This window comes from Thalassophryne amazonica, chromosome 10 (genome assembly GCF_902500255.1).
Source record: "Thalassophryne amazonica chromosome 10, fThaAma1.1, whole genome shotgun sequence".
Classification (NCBI taxonomy): Eukaryota; Metazoa; Chordata; class Actinopteri; order Batrachoidiformes; family Batrachoididae; genus Thalassophryne; species Thalassophryne amazonica.
The window spans coordinates 58,831,911-58,856,288 of record NC_047112.1 but is presented as its reverse complement, the minus strand read 5'-3'; the positions used below and the strand labels follow the sequence as shown (position 1 = coordinate 58,856,288).

Below are 24,378 nucleotides of genomic sequence, written 5' to 3'. Positions count from 1 at the left end.
CGCGTAGCAAGCCTATTAGCATCAGCTTAGAAACGCCGGCTGTGGAGGACGGCTTTCGGACTGTGGCTAGGCGGAGGAAGCCCCGTAGGGCTTGGTGCCCGGTTGTGGCACCCCGATCACACTCGCCAGTGCGAACTGTGAATCGGTTCTCCCCCTTGGATTTGCCTGATGTGAGTTCTCTGAGCCCACGAGTGACTTCCACTCCTGTCTCCAGGCCGAAACACCGGACTTTAGTGATAGGGGATTCTATCACCTGCAAAGTCAGGTTACAGATGCCGGCTGACGTTAAATGTATTCCTGGGGCCAGAGCTACCGACATTGCATCTCATCTTAGGGTGCTGACACTGCAGAAGGGAAGACAGACGAAGGAGCATGACATGAGGTATAGTCACATAGTTATTCACGTTGGCACCAATGATATCAGGATGAAGCACTCAGAGGTCACAAAAATGGACATAGAGAGGACTTGTGACATTGCCAGAAAGATGTGTCGGCATCGATTAATAGTCTCTGGTCCCCTCCCCTCCCGGGGTACTGATGAGGTGTTTAGCAGGCTGACATCATTAAATAGGTGGCTGGCGCAGTTTTGTAGACAGCAAGGCTTTAGCTTTATTGATAACTGGCCTTCGTTCTGGGGCCACCATGGCTTGCTGATGCCGGACGGCCTCCACCCTACTGGGGAAGGCACTGCCATCTTGTCTGAGAACATAGATAGAGCTCTACAGGGAGGGTAACATTAGGAATCTACAGCAGGCCATGGAGCAGGTGATTAGAGACCCTGCAAGGCTTATGACAAATTTGGGTGTGGAATCCACTAGCTTAGTGGGGAATTTAGTGCAGAAAATCCACTATGGTGATAGTGCAGTTTATTTGCCAGGGAGGAAATTTCAACAAGTTGAGACTGTGGCCTGCTTCCGTAGTCGTGTCCATAAAAATCATAGAGGGATATGCTTTCCAAACTTAATACCTATTACTATATTGGATGATGTTGAAATTGAGGATGGCCCCAGTGGTTGTTTCAGCAATAGCAAAGATTTCGTGTCTGCTACCTACAATGCGCGTTGAATGTCTCAAACCCAAACCTACTTCTAGGCATCTTATAAATGCTACTCTGGAAACACCCCTAAGCCCAAACAGTTCAACTGTCAACCCCACTGAGGTCCTTAGACTGGGTCTCATTAACATAAGATCACTGTCCTCAAAATCATTGTTGATCAATGATCTAATTATTGATCATCACTTAGATATGATTGGGCTATGTGAAACCTGGTTTAAACCTACAGCTGTCCTCCCCTTAAATGAGGCCTGCCCACCAGCATATACATTTACTCATGTCCCTCATGATGTGAAGCAAGGCAGGGTTGTTGCTCTTATTTCTAAATCTAGGTTTAGCTTATTAGCTGTTGGGGTTACAAATATCACTCATTTGAGCATCTGATTCTCCGCTCTGCTCAGGATATTACACATTGCCAAGGTCAGAAGAATAAAAATCAGTTGTATTACCTTGTCACTGTATATAGGCCTCCTGGCCCATATTCTGAATTCTTAGATGAATTTGGTGCATTCATCTCTAACTTGTCAACTAGTGTAGATAACATTCTGATCATTGGTGACTTTAACATTCATATAAATAAGCCTTTTGATCCCCTCTGCAAATCATTTATGGAAATTGTGGATGCATTAGGATTTCGGCAATGCATTCGGGATTCGACGCACATTAGTGGAAATACCCTGGATCTGGTTCTCGCATGTGGTATTGCTGTCACGAATATTGACATCATGCCTCTTACATCAGTGGTGTCTGATCACTCACTTATTAAGTTTACAGTTTCACTGCCATGTTTAGTGGAACAACAACCTTATATATCTTTACGGCGATGCATCAACTCCTCAACTAAGACTGAACTCGAAGCTAGACTGCCTGATGTCTTAGCTTCACATCTGACAAATACCCAGTCAGTAGACAGACTTGTGGATAGTTTAAACTCAGTGCTCAAAACTACACTCGACATGATTGCACCACCTGTGTTAAAACCACGCTCCCCCAAATCACAGTCACCTTGGTTCAATGATTATCTGCGTGACCTCAAGCATAAAGCAAGAGGTCTAAAACGGAAATGGCGTCATTCAAAATTAGAAGTATTTCACCTTCCATGGCGTGATGCTATCTTAGACTATAAGCATGCATTATTGGCTACAATGCAGACTTACTACTCTGATTTGATCAACAAAAACAAGCATAACTCAAAGTTCCTGTTCGACATGGTGGCAACACTTACGCATGGACAACCAAATGTAGTTCGCTCTCCTTTTACAGCACAAGAATTTCTGGATTACTTTGGGAAGAAAATAGAATACATCAGGTTAAAAATATCCCGGCATGCCTTAACCCAACCACTACACCCTGCTATTGAGGTAGGCGCCACTACTGAGGTATTACCTAGATTTACAGAATTTGATAGTATCTCACTAGGCATGCTGACAAAACTTGTAATGTCAACAAAAAGCACAACCTGTTTATTTGATCCTATACCAATAAAACTGTTTAAGGACCCGTGGCCCACTCTTGGGCTGACTGTGCTGGAAATTATTAATCTTTCTTTAACTTCTGGATCTGTTCCTAAATGTTTCAAATCTGCAGTGATTAAACCATTACTTAAGAATCCTAATCTTGACCCTAGTGTATTGGCAAACTATCAGCCGATATCAAATCTATCATTTTTCTCAAAAATTCTGGAAAAAGTGGTGTCACGGCAGCTCGTAGACTATCTTATTGAGAATAATCTGTTTGAGCCACTGCAGTCTGCTTTTAGAAAATATCATTCCACAGAGATGGCTCTCACTAAAGTGGTGAATGATCTTTTGCTGCTGCAATGGATTCGGACACCACTATGGTTCTGTTGCTGTTAGATCTCAGTGCTACATTTGATACAGTGGATCATCATATTCTGCTTGATAGGCTGGAAAATCATTTTGGGATTACTGGGAGTGCCCTTGCATGGCTGACGTCATACTTGACCAGTCGTTCTCACTGTGTTTTGTACAGTAACACTACCTCTAACCTTAGTGACATGAAATTTGGGATTCCACAGGGGTCTGTCTTAGGCCCCCTGCTTTTCTCCCTTTATATAGCTCCCCTTGGGCATATATTGCGGCGTTTTGGCATTACCTTTCACTGCTATGCAGATGATACTCAGTTATACATGCCAATAACTGCTGGTAATCTCGTTCACATAAAAGCCTTAGAAGATTGCCTTAGAAGAAGTTGGCTGTCTAGAAACTTCCTACTTTTAAACTCTGATAAGACTGAAATGATGGTTCTTGGTCCAGTGAGACATCGGCATCATTTTGACCAGTTAACGCTCAGCCTCGGCTCGTAAGTCATACATCACACTGACAAAGTGAGGAGCCTTGGGGTAATTTTTGATCCTTAGTTGTCCTTTGGCCTCCACATTAGAAATATTACTAGGACTGCTTTCTTCCACCTGCGAAATATAGCGAAGATTCGTCGCAACCTGTCTATGGCTGATGCTGAGACCCTGATCCATGCATTTATCTCTTCTAGATTGGACTATTGCAATGTTCTATTTTCTGGTTTACCGCAGTCTAGCATTAGGGGTCTCCAATTGGTTCAAAATGCTGCAGCCAGACTTTTGACACGAAGCAGAAAGTTCGACCACATTACACCCATTTTCAAAGCTGTGAAATGAAAATTGTGAAATCCCTGGAAAATTCGCAGGGGGTCTGGGGGGTGCACTGTCAATGATCATGTTGAAATAACAGAATATGACATGGATAGGACCTGGTATGATTTTCCTTTTAATTGTAAACCAAATTATGCATTAACTCAGAACAACTACATGAAATTCATGAAGACTGAAAAGACTGTTAAAGTATTTCAAAAACCACAGCTAAAGCTTGTAGACTATTTTAAAAATCAGGGAAAAATATCAATAAAACACCTTATAATAAAAAGCCACACATTCTTGTGTAAATTCCTGTAAATCCACTCAAAGCCACAGTGTCTTTTTTCCCATGAAAAAAGTCTACATTAATAAAAACTAATTTACATTGTTGCGTAAATTCATGTTGCCTAAATTCATTCAAAGCTATAATGTCTTTTTTTTTTTTTTTCAACGAAAGAAAGTCTAGATTAATGAAAGGAGAAAAGGCACATAATCTTTTCTGAAATTCTGTTTGAACAGCACAATTTGTTTATATTCCAGAGAGAAAGAAAATTCTTGCCAGTTCGCTTTTCCCGTTCATCTTTCAGGTGTGTTCATGAAGCCAGCAACAATTCCACGGATTCTTGTCCTTATCAGACTTTCAAACCGTCTTTCTCACCATCTTCGCTCTGTCTGATGTCGCGCCGTGACACAGACATGCTACAAAGTTCTTCTTTTAAAAACTTGAAAGTTCTAAAAGTTTGCGATGTCCACATGCTACTTTTAGCTAAGCTTCACACAGGAGCCACACAGCGTCACTGCAGCAACCAACCAGTCCCGCTTTATGACAACTGTCCTAACAGTGAGGCTTTGAGTGGCTTTTATTCTCCTCGAATCTTCGCGGATCTGAGGAAACTGATATATATCTGTAACACACAGATCAGTGTCCGCGGACTTATAAATCTTGCATGATGTCGTAAAAAAAAGAACGCTTTGCGATAAGCATTTTAAAAACTCAGTAACGATCACAATTAAAGAGTACAACACTAACACTCCCGCCCCTATCCCCATGATGAAATCCGTGGAATCCCGCGGAGTTTTCACAGCCCTGCATTTTGGCATCCCTTTAGTGGTTTCCTGTCCCAGTGAGATCAGATTTTAAGGTTCTGCTTCTAACCTATAAAATTATTCATGGACTGGCACCTCCCTACCTAGCTGACCTAATTAAACCTTACGTACCGGCCCGGGCTTTACGTTCTCAGGGTGCAGGACTACTTTGTGTCCCTAAGGTGAATAAGAAGTCTGCAGGTCATAGAGCTTTCTCTTATCGTGCCCCTGTTTTGTGGAATGATCTCCCTGCGTCAATAAAACAGTCAGCTTCTGTGGAGATTTTCAAGTCCAGACTTAAGACACACTTATTTTCCCTTTCATATGGCTAGCATACTGGTACAGTTTTGTTTTTACGCTTTTTACTCTTTTAATTAATTTATTAGTAACTGGAGCGGGCTGCGGCCTCAACTTTACCTAAATTCTGGGTCTTTTAGTGAAGTTTAGGGCTAGTGGCCGGCGATCACCTTAGTATTTCTGTTTTTCTTGTTGTTTAATGCTGGCAAATTATACAGCATTTTTTGTCTTTCTGATGCCTGATTCTGTTTTTCTCTGTTTAAGGTGCAGCTCCATCCAGAGATGGGAGTTGTATTCATGCTGGCGATCCTCCTGTCCTGTGCGCCAATAGCATTTCTTGTAGATTCATCCATGAATTGTTCTGTGAATTGCTTTGAGGCAACTCTGTTGTGATTTGGTGCTATATAAATGAAAATAAATTGAAAAAAATAAATATGTACGCAAAAAATTATTTTGTGTTATTCGCTGCAACCATTTTAAACTGAGATATTATTAAATCACAGAACAAATTTTAAGGTTCAGTCTAAAAAAAAAAAAAAAAAAAATGGAAGACACAGATGTTTGTAAATTGGCTTAATATGAAAAGCCACAAATTTTCTTCAAAATTTGTCCAAACCTTTGTTCACAAAAATAGTTATATCTGGAAAAGAATTTGTGCCAGGACAGAAATATCTGACACCTGTTATCAGGACATTTGTAGGTCCATTTGGTGTGAATATGAACAAAATCTGAGACGCAAAGGAGTGAGACCCCCTGAAAATTGGTTGGGTTGACACAGAATGACCCATATGTTTCAGTGCAATTTGAGGAAAACTGAACGTGTCATGTGCTGAAAAGTACATAAACTCTAATCCTGTTTGAGATTCATATTGACATGAATGCAAAGTGGTGTAAATATCACTGAGTACCGTCTGTGTTTTAAAAAATTACCGAGAAGGAATAAGGAATGCATAACTACTTAAATAAATTTCCTTAAATGACAAATTCATAGTGCCAGACTGTCCATTCTCAGGCTCCAAGACATTTACACGGTGTCTGTTCCAAAGTATACCAACCATACATTTGTCAGCACCATGAGGAGCACAAATATGTCTCAATGCAACTTTTAGAAATAGTGCATGGGACGCGATCATGTAATAAGAGTGCATGACTGCTCCTAAAGATACCAATACTGAACAAATCTGAAACACCACTGCAACAGTGGCCATGGAACAATTGGAAACAAGCAAATGCACAAACAGAACCAATTCAAATTACAGCAGGAATTTTGTGAATATTGTTTAGGAGCAACTCAACAGAACAGTATGGCTCAAATACAAAATTTATGGCTTCTATTACCTTTATAAATATGATGGGAGTAAAAGAAAAAAAAAAAGCCAGAGGAAACTGGCTGTTACCGTGACTAGCAGCACTGATGCCGAGGTGCGTGAGGTTGGTAGTGAGGCTGCCTGTGCTGTTGGATGAGCTAAGCGATGGAAAGGCCACTGCATCTTCTGGGTCCAGTGGGGTGGACAGCGGAGGAGGGAACTGGATGTTTGTGAGATCAGGCAGTGAACCACCAGTGTTGTGTGGAGGTGGGAGCACCGAAGGGTTCAGTTCCTCGTCTGGTGATGGAAATATACTAAAAGACATACATTTAAATCACTTAAGAGCCACGTTACTCACATTTTACGTTGCATAATGCCACAGACTCTCCTGTAAATATGGCACACTATGGCATACTATTCACAACATGTACCTTTTTAGAAACTAACACAGGAAAAACCCCCTTTGCATCAAAGTTCAATAATCTTACATCTGAATCACTAAAGGACGTGTGAGGAATTTTTCTACAGGAATTAAAAGGCTTATCTTATAAAATCCAGGGGATAAGCACCAGCAAAGCCTATACTTGATCTACATCTTATCGACAAACAGTGATCCACAACAGATACAGAATTGCCTTCAATGCTAATGGAAAAAGCTCTTTGTAGCTTACATGTTTAGAAATAGAATACAATAATGTAAATGCCCCATTCCAACAGTAGCACAAAACAAGAATCTGAAACTACTCACTTAATTCCTGGGACATCACATGTGCCTGGCTTCGAGGAGTCATCCTGAGAAGAAAACAAACATGAGCCAATAATCTACAGGAAGGTGGGTGCGCCTTGCAGGCCTTCCCAGTCACCTCACCTTCTTGTCATCCCACAGCTGTTTTTGTGCATCCTTGTCTGGATTTGTTTCTGTGTTCTCTGTCCCTGGCACTGTTAGCAGCAGCAAAAGTGATCAAACAGCAAGAATAACAACACATAGAATACACAATTCATAATACAATTCTGAGAAATGAGTAATCAATGTCTACCAAAAAAATAATCTTAAATTTAGCAAGGTGACCACCAGACTAAGGCTAGTAACTCACTCGGACATGACTGGTGGAGAGTAGGGGGAGAAAAATAATAATCGCACCAAACAGGCAAATAGGTAACAACTTTTTCATGTGGAATCTCACTGAATTGGTCATGCTAATACATTTGTGCATGGCGGCCAACTATCAGCTGAATGCTGCACGGAGTGGCAGTGAAAAGGCGACCACAAATCTCCAGCATTCCGCACACGTATTGTGCAAGAGCCACCAACATGCTAGGAGGCACACACATAAAAGTCAAGCAGCACTGGCGTGGCCTTTACCGGTGCAAGGATTTGCTCGCAAATGGTGTGTGGCACACTGACAGATGTTGAGTGCCACTATCGTGGCTGAAATGACATGTTTGCACACAGTGCTCAGGATGGCTGTGGACTATTATATTGTTATGTGAAAAAGGCTATAAAAAGTTACCCAACTTCAGGCATAAAAAGCACTGTGAATAATAAATAAATAAATAATAATACAGTATCCACACGTCTGACTGCCCTGGGCGTTCCACGCAAAATTCTGCTTGAAGTGGTGGTGGGTGTTTGCACAAACTTGTCCAAATATGACGTTTATCAGGATGTCCATTTCAATAAAATGTCTCATTTCCTCACAAATAAATAATAAATCACCTGTCTATGTCTGTATGTATTTTCTCCTATCCTTCTGTCATCTACTAAATGTGTTCCTTTGTCAGCTGATGTCTGGCGCAGCAAAAAAAAAAAAAAAAGTGATGTGGCGTGCACGGTCTGTTTTCAATATTAACCACATGGACAATAAATTACTTCACTGAAACATTAAGCACAGCATTTATAGTAAAGCAGCAAACTGTGATGTTGGTGGGTGAGGACAGTGTGGACCAGAACAGCTGTGGAGACTGTTTGAGATGGAGCTCGGTGGTTAGGGTGAGAGGCACCACAGTCTGTTGACGGCACCTCACAAAGTTCCTGTTTAACTCCAGGTGAAATAAATACAATTTTTCTTGCATGGACTTTGAGAACTGATTTAGGGTAATTCTGGGGTGCTGAATCTGAGCTCAGATTTATTCTATCATATGACTTTGTTTTTGCAAGCCGCATGTTCCATATTGATGGATTACGCAAAAATTGCTCATTCACTCACGAGATTGACACCTCTAATCATGCACAAAAGCAGCTTCAAAAGCATCAAAATGTGAACAAGAGTGGTAATATCATTTATGGCACAGAAGAGTTGTGAGTCTTTCATAATAAAGCGGGGTCTGGGGGTGCTCCCCCAAAACATTTTTAAACGAGCAAGTCAAATTTTGTGTATTCTGGTGAATTTTAATGGGTATGAAGCCCTTTGAAACAAAGAAAACTCACTTCAAACTGTCAAGTAAAAATTCTTTGCCTTCTGTAGTATTTTGATCTGTTTTAATCCGGTAAATGCGCCAAAAGGGTGCTGTGTCGCTGGCTGTACAGTCAATAAAATACAAAATTAGGGCCTAAAGCAACTGACAATGTTGTTCTGCTGTGCACAAAGTAACACTGTCACCCGCTTATTCACATTTAATAGGTAAAATGCTTTCACTCGTAAAACAAACTAGGGCTGCAACTCATGATTATTACCTCCGCCAAAGAGGTTGTTTTCGGTCACGTCCGTTTGTTTGTTGGTTGGTTAGCAGGATTACTCAAAAATTCCTCAATGGATTTCAATGAAATTTTTACCAGGGGTGTATCTTGGCCTAACTTAGAAGTTATTAAATTTTGGTCATGATCCAGAACATGTAAGGATTCTTTATCACTGCAGGATAGGGTCAATTTCAACATTTTTGCATCTAACTTCATGAAGACGGGTCACAAAGCTTGAACAAAAATTAAGTTACAACACAACAATAATTTAGCATTTGCTTCTCCTCATTGAATAAACTTATCAGAAAATAAATAAAAAAAACGTGTAGTTCATGCAGTTTCTCTTTATAAATACATTTGCTGAAGATCTACGGGTTTAACCACTGAATCTGAAACATGACGGTAGATGCGTGAAACGATGTGGAATAAGTCTCTTTGCCAAAGGGTATTCCATGTGACGTCAGTGACCCTATGGCCTTGGCAGAGGTTTGCGCTCTCCGAGTGCTTCTAGTTTTAGTAATCGATTAATCTTTTTTTTTTTTTTAACTTGCATGTGAGTTTTGCCATTATTTCTTTAAGTGAGTTATTATTAAAAGGCCTTTATCAAGCAACATCAATGTTTGAGCTTGTAACAAAGTTATGATGTTATATTCTCGTCAAAAACATACCTGGATTAGTGTTTTGTTTTATTTTGCTCATACATACATCACCGACACACCACAAGGATTTCCATCAGGCTTCACCTGATTATGAGCAGAGTTTCAGAAGACCATAACAGGCAGGTTTAACATAAAAAAAGGGTAAATATTACTCACAGACATATGCTCTTTAGGGTTTTAGAGGGGAAAATTTTAGATAAAGTGAAATAAAACAAAGAACCAATGAAGCAGCAGATCAAAGCATTGCTTCATTGGTTCAAAGCAAAGCCACACTCTGCTCTACTTGGGGAAGGTCTGCCAATGTTTCCACAAAGACAGGGAAGAGAAGGACCGTGGCTCATGGCAAGCAGTAAACAGAGCGGAGTGAAAATTCACACAGTCCCTTCCTCTGCGGTGCAGCACCATCCAAGCTGACACTGCTGCTACTTTGATTAGCGCAGAATGGGATGTTGATTTGACAGAGAGAATATCATATTTTGGCCCCAACACACACATAACACCACATGCGTTCCAAATGACGGAAACCAATTGTGGTGACGGAGAACCCATGATCTATGGACAGCATTAATGGATGTATTTCGACTTATGAGTAAATTACAAGAAAGCCTGTAAAAATCCATAAATTAGCTACATCATTGTTTAAGGATCTTGGATTACCTCGTTTAGGCTGGATCTCCTGTGATCCCCCTGCAAAAACCTCTTGAGGTTTAGGATTCATGGTGCTCTGATGTAAGGCAGAATCTGAATTTGTCCTGCAAGTTGAATAAAAGATGAAAACACAATTATCAAATGTCATAAAATGGTGGCATTGTCTTAGTTCTCCAATATAACATCCATCCTTTTCAAGGACTTATATATATATATATATATATATATATATATATATTTTTTTTTTTTTTGTTTTTTTTTTTTTGTTTGTTTGTTTGTTTTTTGAAATAGAACCTGGGTGAACTTCTCTTTCGTTGAGTATTGGATTGTCTGAGTTCACAAACAGCAGAGACATCCAACTTAACAACTGGATCCTTGTATGATTATGAGACCTACTTTTAAACAGTGGAAAAAAACAGGAGACAAACTTACCTTCTCCAGCTTGTGTCTGGTGGTGGGGAGAGGTAAACCGAGCTGTAAGGACAGCTGTCAATGTGGATTTAGTTAAGGGTCTAAAACTGGGTATTTATTAAAAATACTATATATATGTGAGGATATTAAAAAAAGCAGTTTCTGAATCACTAACTTCAATGTTGCCAACTGCATGGTAACAACCAATATATGGGTATACGCCAAATTCAATGTGTGTATTTATTATCAGAATTCCCTGAGTCATCACTGGCAAAGCTCAGGGTGCATTCACACACTATTTTCTTGAATGCTGGAGTGCAGACCCCCCTTTGAGGCATTTCGAAATAAACAGAGGCCAGGCAAAGCATCACCAGTGGGCTGTAAATTACCAGAACTGATTTGGGTGCTGCACAGCAGCAGAATTAAAAAGCTGCTAAAACCCCCGCGCCAAAGGTTTTTACCTTTTTCAGAATTACACTTTGCCTTCAACAACACAAATTATTAGTGTGAAGCAGAAGTTATTGAGAAATGTTAATAGCACCAATGAATCATACAAACGTGAGAAAGCTTTTCATGGGGGAACAGGGGGAATGGAAACAACTCCAAGACAAAGATGTGAGAGAACAGAGGAGGCAGAGGGCTAATTTCAACTTTTGTCATGTAAATATGAGTCAGATGTGTGATTTTGACATCCATTACCAGTGGTGGGCACAGATAACCAAAAAAATTAACTTCAATAACAGATAATCAGATAACTGAAAAGTTATCTTTGATAGAGATAAACCGATAAACCACCCAAAAATGTATTGGAAGTTACAGATAACCAATAAATTCCAGTATTGTCTCTGGTACATTTGCAACTACTAACAAGCTGAATTTGAGTTTTAACACCACGATTGCTTTTGAAAGCATCAAAAGCAAAAAAAAAAAAAAAAAGGCCCAAAACAATGAGCCCACACTTCTATGTTTGAACATCCTGGCCCCTGCTGGAAGCTCTTGTTTACTACATGGCTTACAGCACAGAAGCAAGCTGAGAGCAGCTACAAAGCTAGCTCTCTACCAATCCAAACGCTCCGGTCAGGCGGAGGTCTTGAAAAATAAAGTCATGCTGACTTATGGTTTGGTGTGAACACTGATAGAATAACTCCATTAATGTCAATTCTGTCATTTGTATAAAGTTAAAATATAACATATATCTTTTAATGCTGAATCATGCACTAATTCTGAGGTTTTGTAACAAACAGACAGATCGCAAAGGATTCTGGGTAAAAGTGCCTCTACTAAACCCTGAATGGTTCAGTCATTCATTATGTAAACCAACACGTTAATGTGACGTGTGTTGGTGTTTACAGATAAATGTGCTTTTGTAAAATATTCCATTTTTATTTCTAAAAACAGGCATTTTTTTACGGAGCCCTGGAAGTGTCAACGCAAAATGTTTTGCATGTGGAGAGAATGTGCGCATATTTTATTAGTGCCATGCGCACGTTTGATAATGTTGTAAAATGTGCACTCAATATTGTCTTGACACAAATGTTGGCTTTACACTGTGCGAGTTTTGGCCCATTTTTAGATGATTTTTCATTCGTGCGAGAATTTTTTGGAACGAGTTTCAGGTTAATCGCGCGTCCTGCATTGTGTAGTGTACATGGAGTAACAAGCTGCATTTAACATCTCACGACCACCTCCTGATCGCCGATCGTATGGTCAAATGAGAATCAAACCTGTTTGATATTATTCTGGTCGACCGTCGTGAGGGTATCCTGCTACTGAAGTGCAACAAGCATCCAACCGCTCGCACTGTGCATGTGCAAACACCGCAGAGCTGTCTTGTAATGTTTTTTTTTTTGTCTTTTTGTTTTTAAACTGTGATGTCTCCCATCGAGAGTTTTTGTAAATTAAGTTTGAAAAAACTTAACTTGTGATTAAAAATACGAGGGCTGTCAATAAAGTAAGGGTCCTTTTTATTTTTTTCAAAAACTATATGGATTTCATTCATATGTTTTTACGTCAGACATGCTTGAACCCTCGTGCGCATGCGTGAGTTTTTCCACGCCTGTCGGTGACGTCATTCGCCTATGAGCACTCCTTGTGGGAGGAGTCGTCCAGCCCCTCGTCGGAATTCCTTTGTCTGAGAAGTTGCTGAGAGACTGGCGCCTTGTTTGATCAAAATTTTTTCTAAACCTGTGAGACACATCGAAGTGGACACGGTTCGAAAAATTAAGCTGGTTTTCAGTGAAAATTTTAACGGCTGATGAGAGATTTTGAGGTGATTCTGTTGCTTTAAGGACTTCCCATGGAGCGAGACGTCGCTCAGCGCTCTCAGCCGCCGTCGTCAGCCTGTTCAAGCTGAAAACCTCCACATTTCAGGCTCTATTGATCCAGGACGTCGTGAGAGAACAGAGAAGTTTCAGAAGAAGTCGGTTTCAGCATTTTATCCGGATATTCCACTGTTAAAGGAGATTTTTTTAATGAAAGACGTGCGGACGGATCCGCGCGTCGGGACGCAGCCGACGCGGTGCAGCGGCACAGGAAAAACACCTCCGTGTTGATAACCATTTTTAAAATCCAGGCGGCTTTTGATGGCTTTCAGTGGAGTGAGTATATGAGAAATTGTTTAACAGGCAGGACATGTTCCAACTTGTCCTTAAGGCTTTCAACAGAGGTGTTTTTCCTGTGGCGGAGCGTCACGGCGGCTGCGTCCCGACGCGCGGACCCGTCCGCACGTCTTTCATTAAAAAATCTCCTTTAACAGTGGAATATCCGGATAAAATGCTGAAACCGACTTCTTCTGAAACTTCTCTGTTCTCTCACGACGTCCTGGATCAATAGAACCTGAAATGTGGAGGTTTTCAGCTTGAACAGGCTGACGACGGCGGCTGAGAGCGCTGAGCGACGTCTCGCACCGTGGGAAGTCCTTAAAGCGACAGAATCACCTCAAAATCTCTCATCAGCCGTTAAAATTTTCACTGAAAACCAGCTTAATTTTTCGAACCGTGTCCACTTCGATGTGTCTCACAGGTTTAGAAAAAATTTTGATCAAACAACGCGCCAGTCTCTCAGCAACTTCTCAGACAAAGGAATTCCGACGAGGGGCTGGACGACTCCTCCCACAAGGAGTGCTCACAGGCGAATGACGTCACCGACAGGCGTGGAAAAACTCACGCATGCGCACGAGGGTTCAAGCATGTCTGACGTAAAAACATATGAATGAAATCCATATAGTTTTTGAAAAAAATAAAAAGGACCGTTACTTTATTGACAGCCCTCGTATACAGTGTCAGCTCAGCTTCAGGACGAGTACTGCCATGAACACTACTGGCCAGTAGATGGCAGTAGAGGCCTTGAAAACTTGCCAAAACAAAATTCCAGATAATCTGTGTCTGCTACATTTAAGTTGCGTGGAATTTAACAAACGCAAATACAGTAACATCTATAAACCCAGAGAATATATTCATGAGAGTTTTAGGCACTAGAGTTTAATGCTGTTGTCCGTGGAGCCTGAACAGAGTGTCTGAAATGCATTTGTCCTGTTGTGAACATACTGAGATTACTCTATCCTACCATAATGCACTGCTGGGCACAGCATGTGCTCACTAAAACCTTCAAAATTAGCACATTACTTTAAAACTAAAATATTTATCTGATATTTTCACTTTATAAAACTTCAGACATGACAGTAATTTTAAATAACTTGTCCAAAATTAGTTTGGTTAAGATTTGAACCATAAGTTAAAAATGTATGCCTCTGGATGACTTGGGTGATATTGCCAGCGTATCAGTATAGTGTTAAAGGAAAAGATTTTTTATTTTTTGTGACCAGTTCTCCTTTGCTTGCAGAGGATAGAGTGGTTTCTCCTGCAAGCAGCTCTCTTCTGTTTGCAGAGGGTAGAGCTATACATCTGTTAGGAAACTTTTAACAGGTAGGTGCTCAACTGATTTTAAATTTTAAAAATGTTTACCGCTGTTCAGTTTTTTACTATGTTATCGGTCTAAAAGTTATCGGCCAAAAATTTATCGGAAGATGACTGTCCAATAATGGTTTTTAAAGTTATCTAAAAAGATAATCTGATAATGAAAACATCATCTTCAATAATTACCTGTTATTAGATTATCGAAACTGTGCCCACCACTGCAACAAAGTCACGTTAGTGGGCGTGTCCTGGGTGACATCAGCCAACAGTATATAACAGCACGTCATCCAGCATTCAGTCTTTTGGAATCCATCACCTAGACACTGAGTGACAATCAACTCTGGGGTCATTTGGAATTCATAGAACCGTAGTTACATACGTAACTCTAGTTCTATTTCATTCCGTGTGACTGCCAGAGGTCGCTGCTTAGCACCTGGATGACCTCATACCAACAAGGTCACAAGGAAGCTGCACTTACCAAACCTCAGTTGCAGTTTGAAGAGGCTGATAATACAGCCTTCGTCACAGGGTGAGGAGAAGTCACATTAACTCTGAAGAAGTGGGCAAAAGTACAGGAGGAAGCCCACAGTGCTGCAGCACAGCCCAGGAAGTGGATATGCTCCAGGTTGAATGACATGTCACTGGAGGAAGTTGACGGTCACCATTCCTGTAAGCCTGCAATAGTGTCAACAATCCACTGCAATAGCTTTTGCATGGACAAGGCACAGTTCTTCCTTTTCCCCCATAGCAGACAAACAGAGCATCAGTTCTGCAGAACTCAGCGGCTAATTTAACGTAATGTCGAAGTGCACGAACAGGGCACAACAGACTAGAATTAGTCCCTGGACTAGATTGTGGGGCAAAGACAGCCAAGGTAGCAGGCTGATTAGCATGAAAAGTCAAACCTCTCTTTGGAAAAAAGGAAGGTTTGGGTCATAGAGTAACCCCTGACCCATCAGAATTTCAGCGCAGGCAGTTCTCAGCAATTGACAAGGTATGTGCTCGCCAACACACTTTGTAGATGAAACTGCAAGGAGGAATGTAGTCTTAACAGACAACCATCTGAAATAACCGCCTCCCAGCGGCTCAAACAGTGAAGAGTATAAGCCCTCTAGGACCAATGGAAGAACCCAAGATGGCACGTGTAACCCTTGGAGGCCGATGCTGGAGGGCATCTCGTAAGAAATGGTTTATCAGGGAGTGCAACCTGACTGAGCAACCATCCACCATAAAGTGCCGAGCAGAGAAAGCAGCAACATAAACCTTAATTGTAGAGACAGAAAGACCACTGTCAAACAATGTCTGAAGATAGCCAGGCAGTACTGGCACAGAAGCAATGTTCTGGGTCTACACCTTGAGTACTGGGCCAATGGTTAAAAAGCTTCCATCTACTGTCATATAATGCTCTAGTGGATGCAAGGGTATTCAGTACAGTCTGTACGACAGCATGATCATATGTGTTCAGCATGGAGGCAAATCTGCAGTATACTGGAGAAGCTTCTGGGATTCTCTCAGGAAATGAACAGCCCTGGTATCCCTTTGATGGTTTATATGGTAGGCTGTTGATGTGTTGTCTGACTGAAGAAGCACATGTTTCCCCTCTATGGCAGTGGAGAAATACTTCAGAGATAGGCAGACAGCCCGCAGCTCTAGCACACTGATGTGCTGAGCCCTCTCCCAAGGGCTCAAGACACCCTGACCATTCTGTGGTTCCACACTGCACCCCGGCCTGAAAGCAAGGCATCTGTTAGAACAACCTCCCAGTGGGAGGACAGAGAGGCCAGAGGATCACCATGTGTCATGTATTCCCTGTCTTCCCAGGGGCGAAGGCATTGGAGGCACCAGCTGGGAAGATGCACTGTCCTGTTTTGATGCAGCTTGGAGTCAAGGCCCAGGCTGTTGAGACAAATTTGTAAGGGGCACAAAGACAGGAGTCCCAGAGGTACGACTGCTCACACTGCAGTCAGTTTCCCCATTAGCAGGAGGAGCAGACCATAAGTCAGTCTTGCGTTCCTGCGAACATGGAAGACCAGAATGAGACTATAGTCCGAGTTCGATGTAATTTGGCAAATTGCTGGCGAGACCTGATTGCCTGAACAGCATGCTCCAGGGTCTGTCGGGGCACAGGGCTGAAAACCTGGCCTGGGACAACAAGCAGGGTGTATAGTGATCCCCTGCATGCCTCAGACAAGGGGGATTGGGCCAACTACACTTGGCGCCGGGCTATGGTCAGGGTGGACATCAACCTGCCAAGCTCTCGTGACATGTTGGCGAAAGCTTGGAGCGAAGAGTCACTCAGGCTGTATGTGTCAGTGTCAGCACCAGCATCCTGGAGACACCGTGAGACTGCAAGAGCAAGGTGAGACAAGGAGTTCCCCAGACGACCAATTCAAGCCGCTGTGTCATAGCTCTTGGTAACTAGGCCGTGGACAGCATCAGCGTCACTACAACCAGGCTACTAACAACAATGTCAACTGATGGCATGTGGCCTAAGCCATATTATGTTGCACCTATCATTGCACACAGTACTCTGCATTCCTGGGACGAATGGGTGAAGGACCTAGGATCAGCCAAGCACCTCTACAGCTCTTGAATATATGTTAAGGAGGGTGGGACACTGAAAGCTGATTTCTGAGTGTCCCTAAAACTGCAGTTTCTCCTCACTAAATTCACAGGAAGGTGCTAATTACTCTGTGAGAGGGACTGCAGAAGCGGATGAAGGCTGCAAACAAAGGAGCAATGACTTCATCTGAGCAAAATCAGAGGCTAGGATGTAGACCTTATCACACAGGATCAGGTCATCGCTACTCTTTTTTGCTGTAGGAGTAAGAGCCTCAGCATGTGGGCGCTTATGTGATTTGGATGCCAGTGTTGCAGAGGATATCTCAGCTTCAACCTGGTCAGTCTAGCCAATATGTCTGCCAATGGTATAGAAACACAACTGAAGCAAGTGTCTACTGTGAGTGCTTGTTTCAAATGTCCGTGCCCAAGACATAATGGACATAAATTATGGCTGTCCTCTGGGCTCAGAGGTGCCAAACAGCTGTTGCACGCGCGCACTAATGCGGTTCACATTAGTGTGTGCATGTAGCAGTAAGTAAAGCACACTCAGTGACTCAGGGTCAGATGTCACAAAGGAAAAGCGTGAACCACTCGCACAAAGCAGTGAAATTTCAAGAATATGCCAGCGGTCTGTGTGCTTTGGAGCCAACACTGACACCAAACCGTTCATGTTGGCGTGGCTATGTTGCAGGAAGCACACACATCCAGTTGCTAAAAATATGCTGACGGTGTGTGACTAAGACAGACACCAACAAATTAAACATTCATGCCACAACGGTCAAACACAGTGTAGTATGTCCCACAGCGCGACATGCCTCGGCATGTCCCACAAACATTAGCGGTAACAAGTCACAAATAGCTCACTTGTAGTAAACAGGATTACTCACAGACAGTTTAAGCCAACAATCGCTCACTCATAGTAAGCAGGGTTACTCACCGAGGGCGGCAGCGTAACAGTAAACAGAGGGAGTAACTAGTTGTCTTGCAGCCTCTGGAGGGCGTATATGTGCAGCTCCAACCAAGAAGGTTGCAAGGCTCCGACAAGTGATCCAAAATAATTTCAATCCTCTGCTTTCCATGTGAGAGATGAAAAAAGTACTGAATACCAGTTGACGTGCTCTCGTATACTTACGGCTGATGTCACCCAGGTCACGCCTACTGACATGACTTTGTTGGTCTAAGACTCGACCTCTGTGCATGCGTGCATGGAAAAATCAAAGTGTGAAGCACCGCCCTCTGGCGGTCAGGAGGAATGAAATAGAATCCAAAATTGAAACATGCTTAAACTTTAACAATTCCTTTAACAGCTCCAATGCATGACTTTGACTTGCAACAGATTATTTGTAGAGTTTTATACAATTAAATGCTCTTTATTACTTCATCAGGCTATTGGGAAAACACTTCAATCCAATTGAGGGAGATAACGCACAGACAGGTTTGCCACCCGCTATTAAATTTGGAACTTAGCTAACATTAGATTAACATTAGTTATTGATAAACTCTGCAGTAATTTGCTGTTGTACTGACAATGATAAATTGTTTGGACTAGTGGATAACTGCATTGGATACTGCAATGTTTGCTACTGTATGTTTGTACTGAATCCAGCCCCATGGTTCAATTGTGCACATTTGTTTAGAGGTGTTTTGCAATAATGTAAAAGTATTTTTAACTAATTATGACTATATAAATTAAATGACGTAGGGCGTCCACAATTTATGGTTCACCGGGAACCCTAGTAAATAAGTGTTGCTCGTAAGATACTGCAACCATTTTTAGGAATAGAAGGGTAAGCACTCTAATGGCATCCCCTCTCACAGCACTATACCCAGTGCTCTGGAGTGCTTCAAGCAGCAACTCAGCAGTTATATCTATGTGATGGTATGAAGGTAATGAATATGATACAATGTTTTAAGAATGGTGTACCTTTCTGTACTACTATGTGATGATTTTTTCCCAAGCCTGGTAACTTTATACAACTGGGGACAGTTAAAACACACAAACCCAATAATTTGCAGCAGCATGATGTGCTCTTATAAGATTTAAACTAGAACAGGTTAAAATGATGTTCAACCCATCCTCAACACCACGTCTCCAAAAAGAAAAGGATATCTGGCGTCCATGTTTGTCAACTGATAGCGGTCGACGGTGAGGAGATGTAATGCGGTTCCGGTCACGGTAAACACGCTCCACCAGCCCGTGGTGCCTGGTTGTCCGACTGGTATCCAGGACAGAGTTCTAGAGTGAGCACATCAGGTCAACGAGGAAAGCAAAAAACCCTACTCATTAAAATAACAGCAAAGATGTCTTTGGGTTAATGGTGCAAATGTGTTCATTTCAAAATGAGTCAAGCCATGGGCCCCCCATACTGATGCTCGAGTTGGCAAATGTATTTAAAGATGAAAAGCCATGACAAGCAATGACATATTGTGAAATTTAGATACCGGATCAGCACTGCAGGGTAGGCCTGCTGTCTCTTGAATATCAATTTCTGTCTGAATTTTAAACCTGAATCATTATAGAAACCCTGTAAGATTATGCAGCTCTGAACTGCAGGAGATATTTTAATAGTTTTCAACTATCTGGCCATAGAAAAGCATGTATTTTTCCTCAGTTCCTAGATTAAGAATTCTCAGTCAAGCTTTCACCAGCAGTACTGACAACTGCATCCTCTGCATGTCTAGAATAACTGCCAACAGCCAAAAAAGTTACACTAGTGGAGAATAAACCATTGATTTACCATCTGAGAGAGGCTAAAGGCTCACCTGAAAAGGCAGGTCAATGTTGCCATTTCCAATCTGATTGACATTGGGCAGTGAGCCTCCATAGTACTGTCCACGATTCTGCCCTAGTTGCAAATACTGGGTCTTCTGTAACTGCAACTGTGCAAAGTAAAATTGCATGAAAGCATGAGTGAATGACTGATCTGATAAAAAAAAGTGATGCTAAAAAAAAAAAAAAGAGTGATGACTCCAGTGGTAGGAATGAAAAGACTGATGCATCAATTTACAAATGAAACACTGTGACATGGTAACTACAGCTGTTTCATAATTAAAAAAAAAAAAAAAAATCAAAGGGAGAAAGAAAATTCTACAGCAAAGCAAAAGAAAAAAAAAAAAACCCAGACAATAGCTGATGTGAATGACACCTGACTGACAACTGGAGACTCCAGGTTTACTGGCAGACGTTTCAGGTATGTAGCACACCTGACCGACACATAACTTCTTTATGAAAACAAAATCACTTACGAAAGCCACATATTGCTATGTCCACCATTACAATAACAATGTGTTGGCAGTCTTCTCTTGGTTTGTTTGTTTTTAAACCAGCTGTAGGACACTTAATGATCACCGAAACAAATGCAATGAATTGATGCTAAAATAGTGAGAAAAAAATAATCCGATACAACACCACTCCAAATTTAATAATACATATATAAATACCAGGAGAACTACCAGGACACCATGTGGATGACGGGGGGGAATTTATGCATTTACTTTTGCAATACAAAATTTGAAGTGTATAATATCCCATTCTAATCCAATTACATTTTTTCCACAAATCTGATTGGTTAATCGTGTGATATTTCAGGCCATAAAATATTGCGTAAACTGTGGCAAAATATTAAAACTGTTTCACATTTAATGTGTTACTCCGTGCCCTGTCCACGTGCATTGCTATGCAGATCTCAATAATGGTGCTGAGTGAGAGTTTGCCAACCACCATTAAACACGAAGAAGAAGTGGAGGAAAAAAAAATTTATGATTTATGATACCATACGAAAGTAGTGATGTGGATTGTGCTCACAAGATTTCCAGTTTGACATGAAGACACTGTTATCACGGTAAGCTTTAACGAACATTTTTACCAAACTATATTATGTGGATTAAGATGTAGCCTTCCGTGGTGGACACGGATCCGTGCAAACATAGAAATTGAATTACAATGGGAATAACCCCCTTGTGTCTGATGATTTGCGGACGTTAATGCTGGATTACGGTCGTTTTACCGGCTCCGCTAATGCGTTGCCAGTAAAACTCAATTTACGACTGCAAAATCCAGCATTAACTTCCGCAAATCATCAGCTACAACAGGGTTATTCCTTAATTGGTATATTAGTATCCGTCCATGTTCAACATGTGGGTAGAATTAGATCCCTGTATGTCCAATTCAGCCTGAAGCATTTGTAGTTGAATCCAATCACCAAAGGATGGCACTACTATTTTTATAAAAAATAATGCATCTACTTTTACTTGGGTAACTCAATTTACTCACAGGGGACCAGTACCATCCTATGCATAAAAGGCTTTTGACTGATGGTTTACCTTTAGTATCTCTGCAAATATTGACTATTATCATACAACCCCAATTCCAATGACATTGGGACATTGTGTGAAATGTACAACCCCTGGCAAAAATTATGGAATCACCAGCCTCGGAGGATGTTCATTCAGTTGTTTAATTTTGTAGAAAAAAAAGCAGATCACAGACATGACACAAAACTAAAGTCATTTCAAATGGCAACTTTCTGGCTTTAAGAAACACTATAAGAAATCAAGAAAAAAAATTGTGGCAGTCAGTAACGGTTACTTTTTTAGACCAAGCAGAGGGAAAAAAGTATGGACTCACTCAATTCTGAGGAATAAATTATGGAATCATCCCCAAAACTAACACCTGCATCAAATCAGATCTGCTGGTTAATCAGCATCTAAAAAGGAGTGATCACACCTTGGAGAGCTGTTGCACCAAGTGGACTGACATGAATCATGGCTCCAACACGAGAGATGTCAATTGAAACAAAGGAGAGGATTATCAAACTCTTAAAAGAGAGTAAATCATCACGCAATGTTGCAGAAGATGTTGGTTGTTCTCAGTCAGCTGTGTCTAAACTCTGGACCAAATACAAACAACATGGGAAGGTTGTTAAAGGCAAACATACTGGTAGACCAAGGAAGACATCAAAGCATCAAGACAGAAAACTTAAAGCAATATGTCTCAAAAATCGAAAATACACAACAAAACAAATGAAGAACGAATGGGAGGAAACTGGAGTCAACGTCTGTGACCGAACTGTAAGAAACCACCTAAAGGAAATGTGATTTACATACAGAAAAGCTAAACGAAAGCCATCATTAACACCTAAACAGAAAAAAACAAGGTTACAATGGGCTAAGGAAAAGCAATCGTGGACTGTGGATGACTGGATGAAAGTCATATTCAGGCATTGGGCAAGGTGATGATGCTGGAACTTTTGCTTGGCGCCGTTCCAATGAGATTTATAAAGATGACTGCCTGAAGAGAACATGTAAATTTCCACAGTCATTGATGATATGGGGCTGCATGTCAGGTAAAGGCACTGGGGAGATGGCTGTTATTACATCATCAATAAATGCACAAGTTTACGTTGATATTTTGGACACTTTTCTTATCCCATCAATTGAAAAGATGTTTGGGGATGATGAAATCATTTTTCAAGATGATAATGCATCTTGCCATAGAGCAAAAACTGTGAAAACATTCCTTGCAAAAAGACACATAGGGTCAATGTCATGGCCTGCAAATAGTCCGGATCTACGAGCTGTAGAGCTCAGCTCATAGGTATGGAAAGACATTCATGCCACTAATAATGTCTGAAAGGAAATGCTTTTGACAAAAACAGATTTTATTTCTGTTTATGTCCAGAGATCAAGGATCCACCATGTAGAGTTTATTATGTCCAGAGTTTAAGGATCCAGTAACCAATTTCATAATAATTATTTACTTTAAGACTCAATAAAATGATGTTCAATTTCAATGTAATCAGCTTATAAAGTGCCAAATTACAACAAAAGCCATCTCAAGGTGCCTCACACAGAATAATTCAACATAAAAAAAAAATTCAAATACCTAATTAAAAACAAAAGTAAAAGAATAAAACAAAATAAAAACTACTCATAACAAAGAGAATAAAAATAGGTTTTTGATTTCCACCCAAAGGGACCAAGAATGAAGGGGCGAATGTTTCAAGATTTGTTTAATAACTTTTGTAGAGTTGAGGTTTTTTTTGTAATGTTATTTATCTTTTCCTTAGAGATTAATGCAACTTTGCACAGATTTTTTTTGTACTAGGCAGTTCTTTGTTACCGTTCTTGAAAACTGCACAAACATACTACAGGGTCTTGTGAAAAGAATCATATGTGAGGAAACTATCATAACAGTAAAATGTTATATCAGGGTCCATGTTTTCTTGTTAAAATGTTCTACCAGCACTAAAACCAACCTCTGCTTGCACTAAGGTTGTTGGAAAGTTTTTTGTTCTCAAAAGTTGCAGAATAGAAAAATAAAGGAGTCTTGTGAAAATAATGTTTCCTTAATGTTTGTGTTTCTTTCATCTCACAATTCCTTGTCTGCAACTGAAAAAGTTTTTCTACCTGTAATATAACCTGTATCTAAGTTGCAGCAACAAGAGGTACAGGATCAGATGTATTTTACAACTCTTTTAAAGGATATGTATTTGCGAATTTCACAAAGGTTTAATTCTTGATTGCATTTTTTGAACTTGAAAATTCTTCTGTTATAAAGTTAATCAATATGAGGACAAAGCTTCAGCTTTTAGCTCATACCTTTTTTGTTTAGGGTCCAAAAAAGAACATTTTATTCATTAAAAAATAATAATAATCTCGGCTGATTTATCGGCTATCAGCAAATCAGCCGATTTATCGATTATCAGCATTTTTTTCATCCAAATATCGTTATCGGCATCGGCCTCAAAAAATTCATATCGGTCAGGCTCTAATAAAGTTTATCAGTTTGAACATTAAATATCTTGTCTTTGTGGTGTATTCAATTAAAAATAGATCGAAGAGGATTTGCAAATCATTGTTTTCTGTTTTTATTTACATTTTACACAATGTCCCAACTTCATTGGAATTGGGGTTGTAACAGAGCAAAGCTGCAGATCACCTTTAAAATTAATCAGATGACCAAATAAGGCTGTGTTCCAGCAAAAAGGAAAAACGTAGTTATATTTGTCAATGTGCATGTTGTGTGTGGTGAGACTGATGAGCATCATCAATAAATGGCAGAAGTTAGGATCCACCTGGGCCCGGTTTTATAAAGTAGTCAAATCTTCTAGTCTATTAAACTTAATTAGT

The 24,378-nt window shown here is 40.7% G+C and overlaps 1 protein-coding gene across 4 annotated transcripts in view; it reads right to left on the bottom strand.

The window, feature by feature from the left end:
- The window catches only part of crtc1b (CREB regulated transcription coactivator 1b), a 61,800-nt gene that overhangs the window by 22,926 nt on the left and 14,496 nt on the right, over positions 1–24,378 (bottom strand). For 2 of the 4 annotated variants that reach the window (XM_034180052.1, XM_034180054.1), the window contains exons 2-8: positions 20,011–20,127; positions 19,358–19,483; positions 10,793–10,854; positions 10,370–10,464; positions 7,245–7,315; positions 7,125–7,168; positions 6,467–6,690 (exon numbers count right to left, since the gene is read on the bottom strand). In XM_034180052.1, coding sequence (XP_034035943.1) covers positions 6,467–6,690; positions 7,125–7,168; positions 7,245–7,315; positions 10,370–10,464; positions 10,793–10,854; positions 19,358–19,483; positions 20,011–20,127 — 739 coding nt within the window. The remainder of the gene's footprint in view (positions 1–6,466; positions 6,691–7,124; positions 7,169–7,244; positions 7,316–10,369; positions 10,465–10,792; positions 10,855–19,357; positions 19,484–20,010; positions 20,128–24,378) is intronic. The other 2 variants (XM_034180053.1, XM_034180055.1) reach the window with 2 other exon arrangements.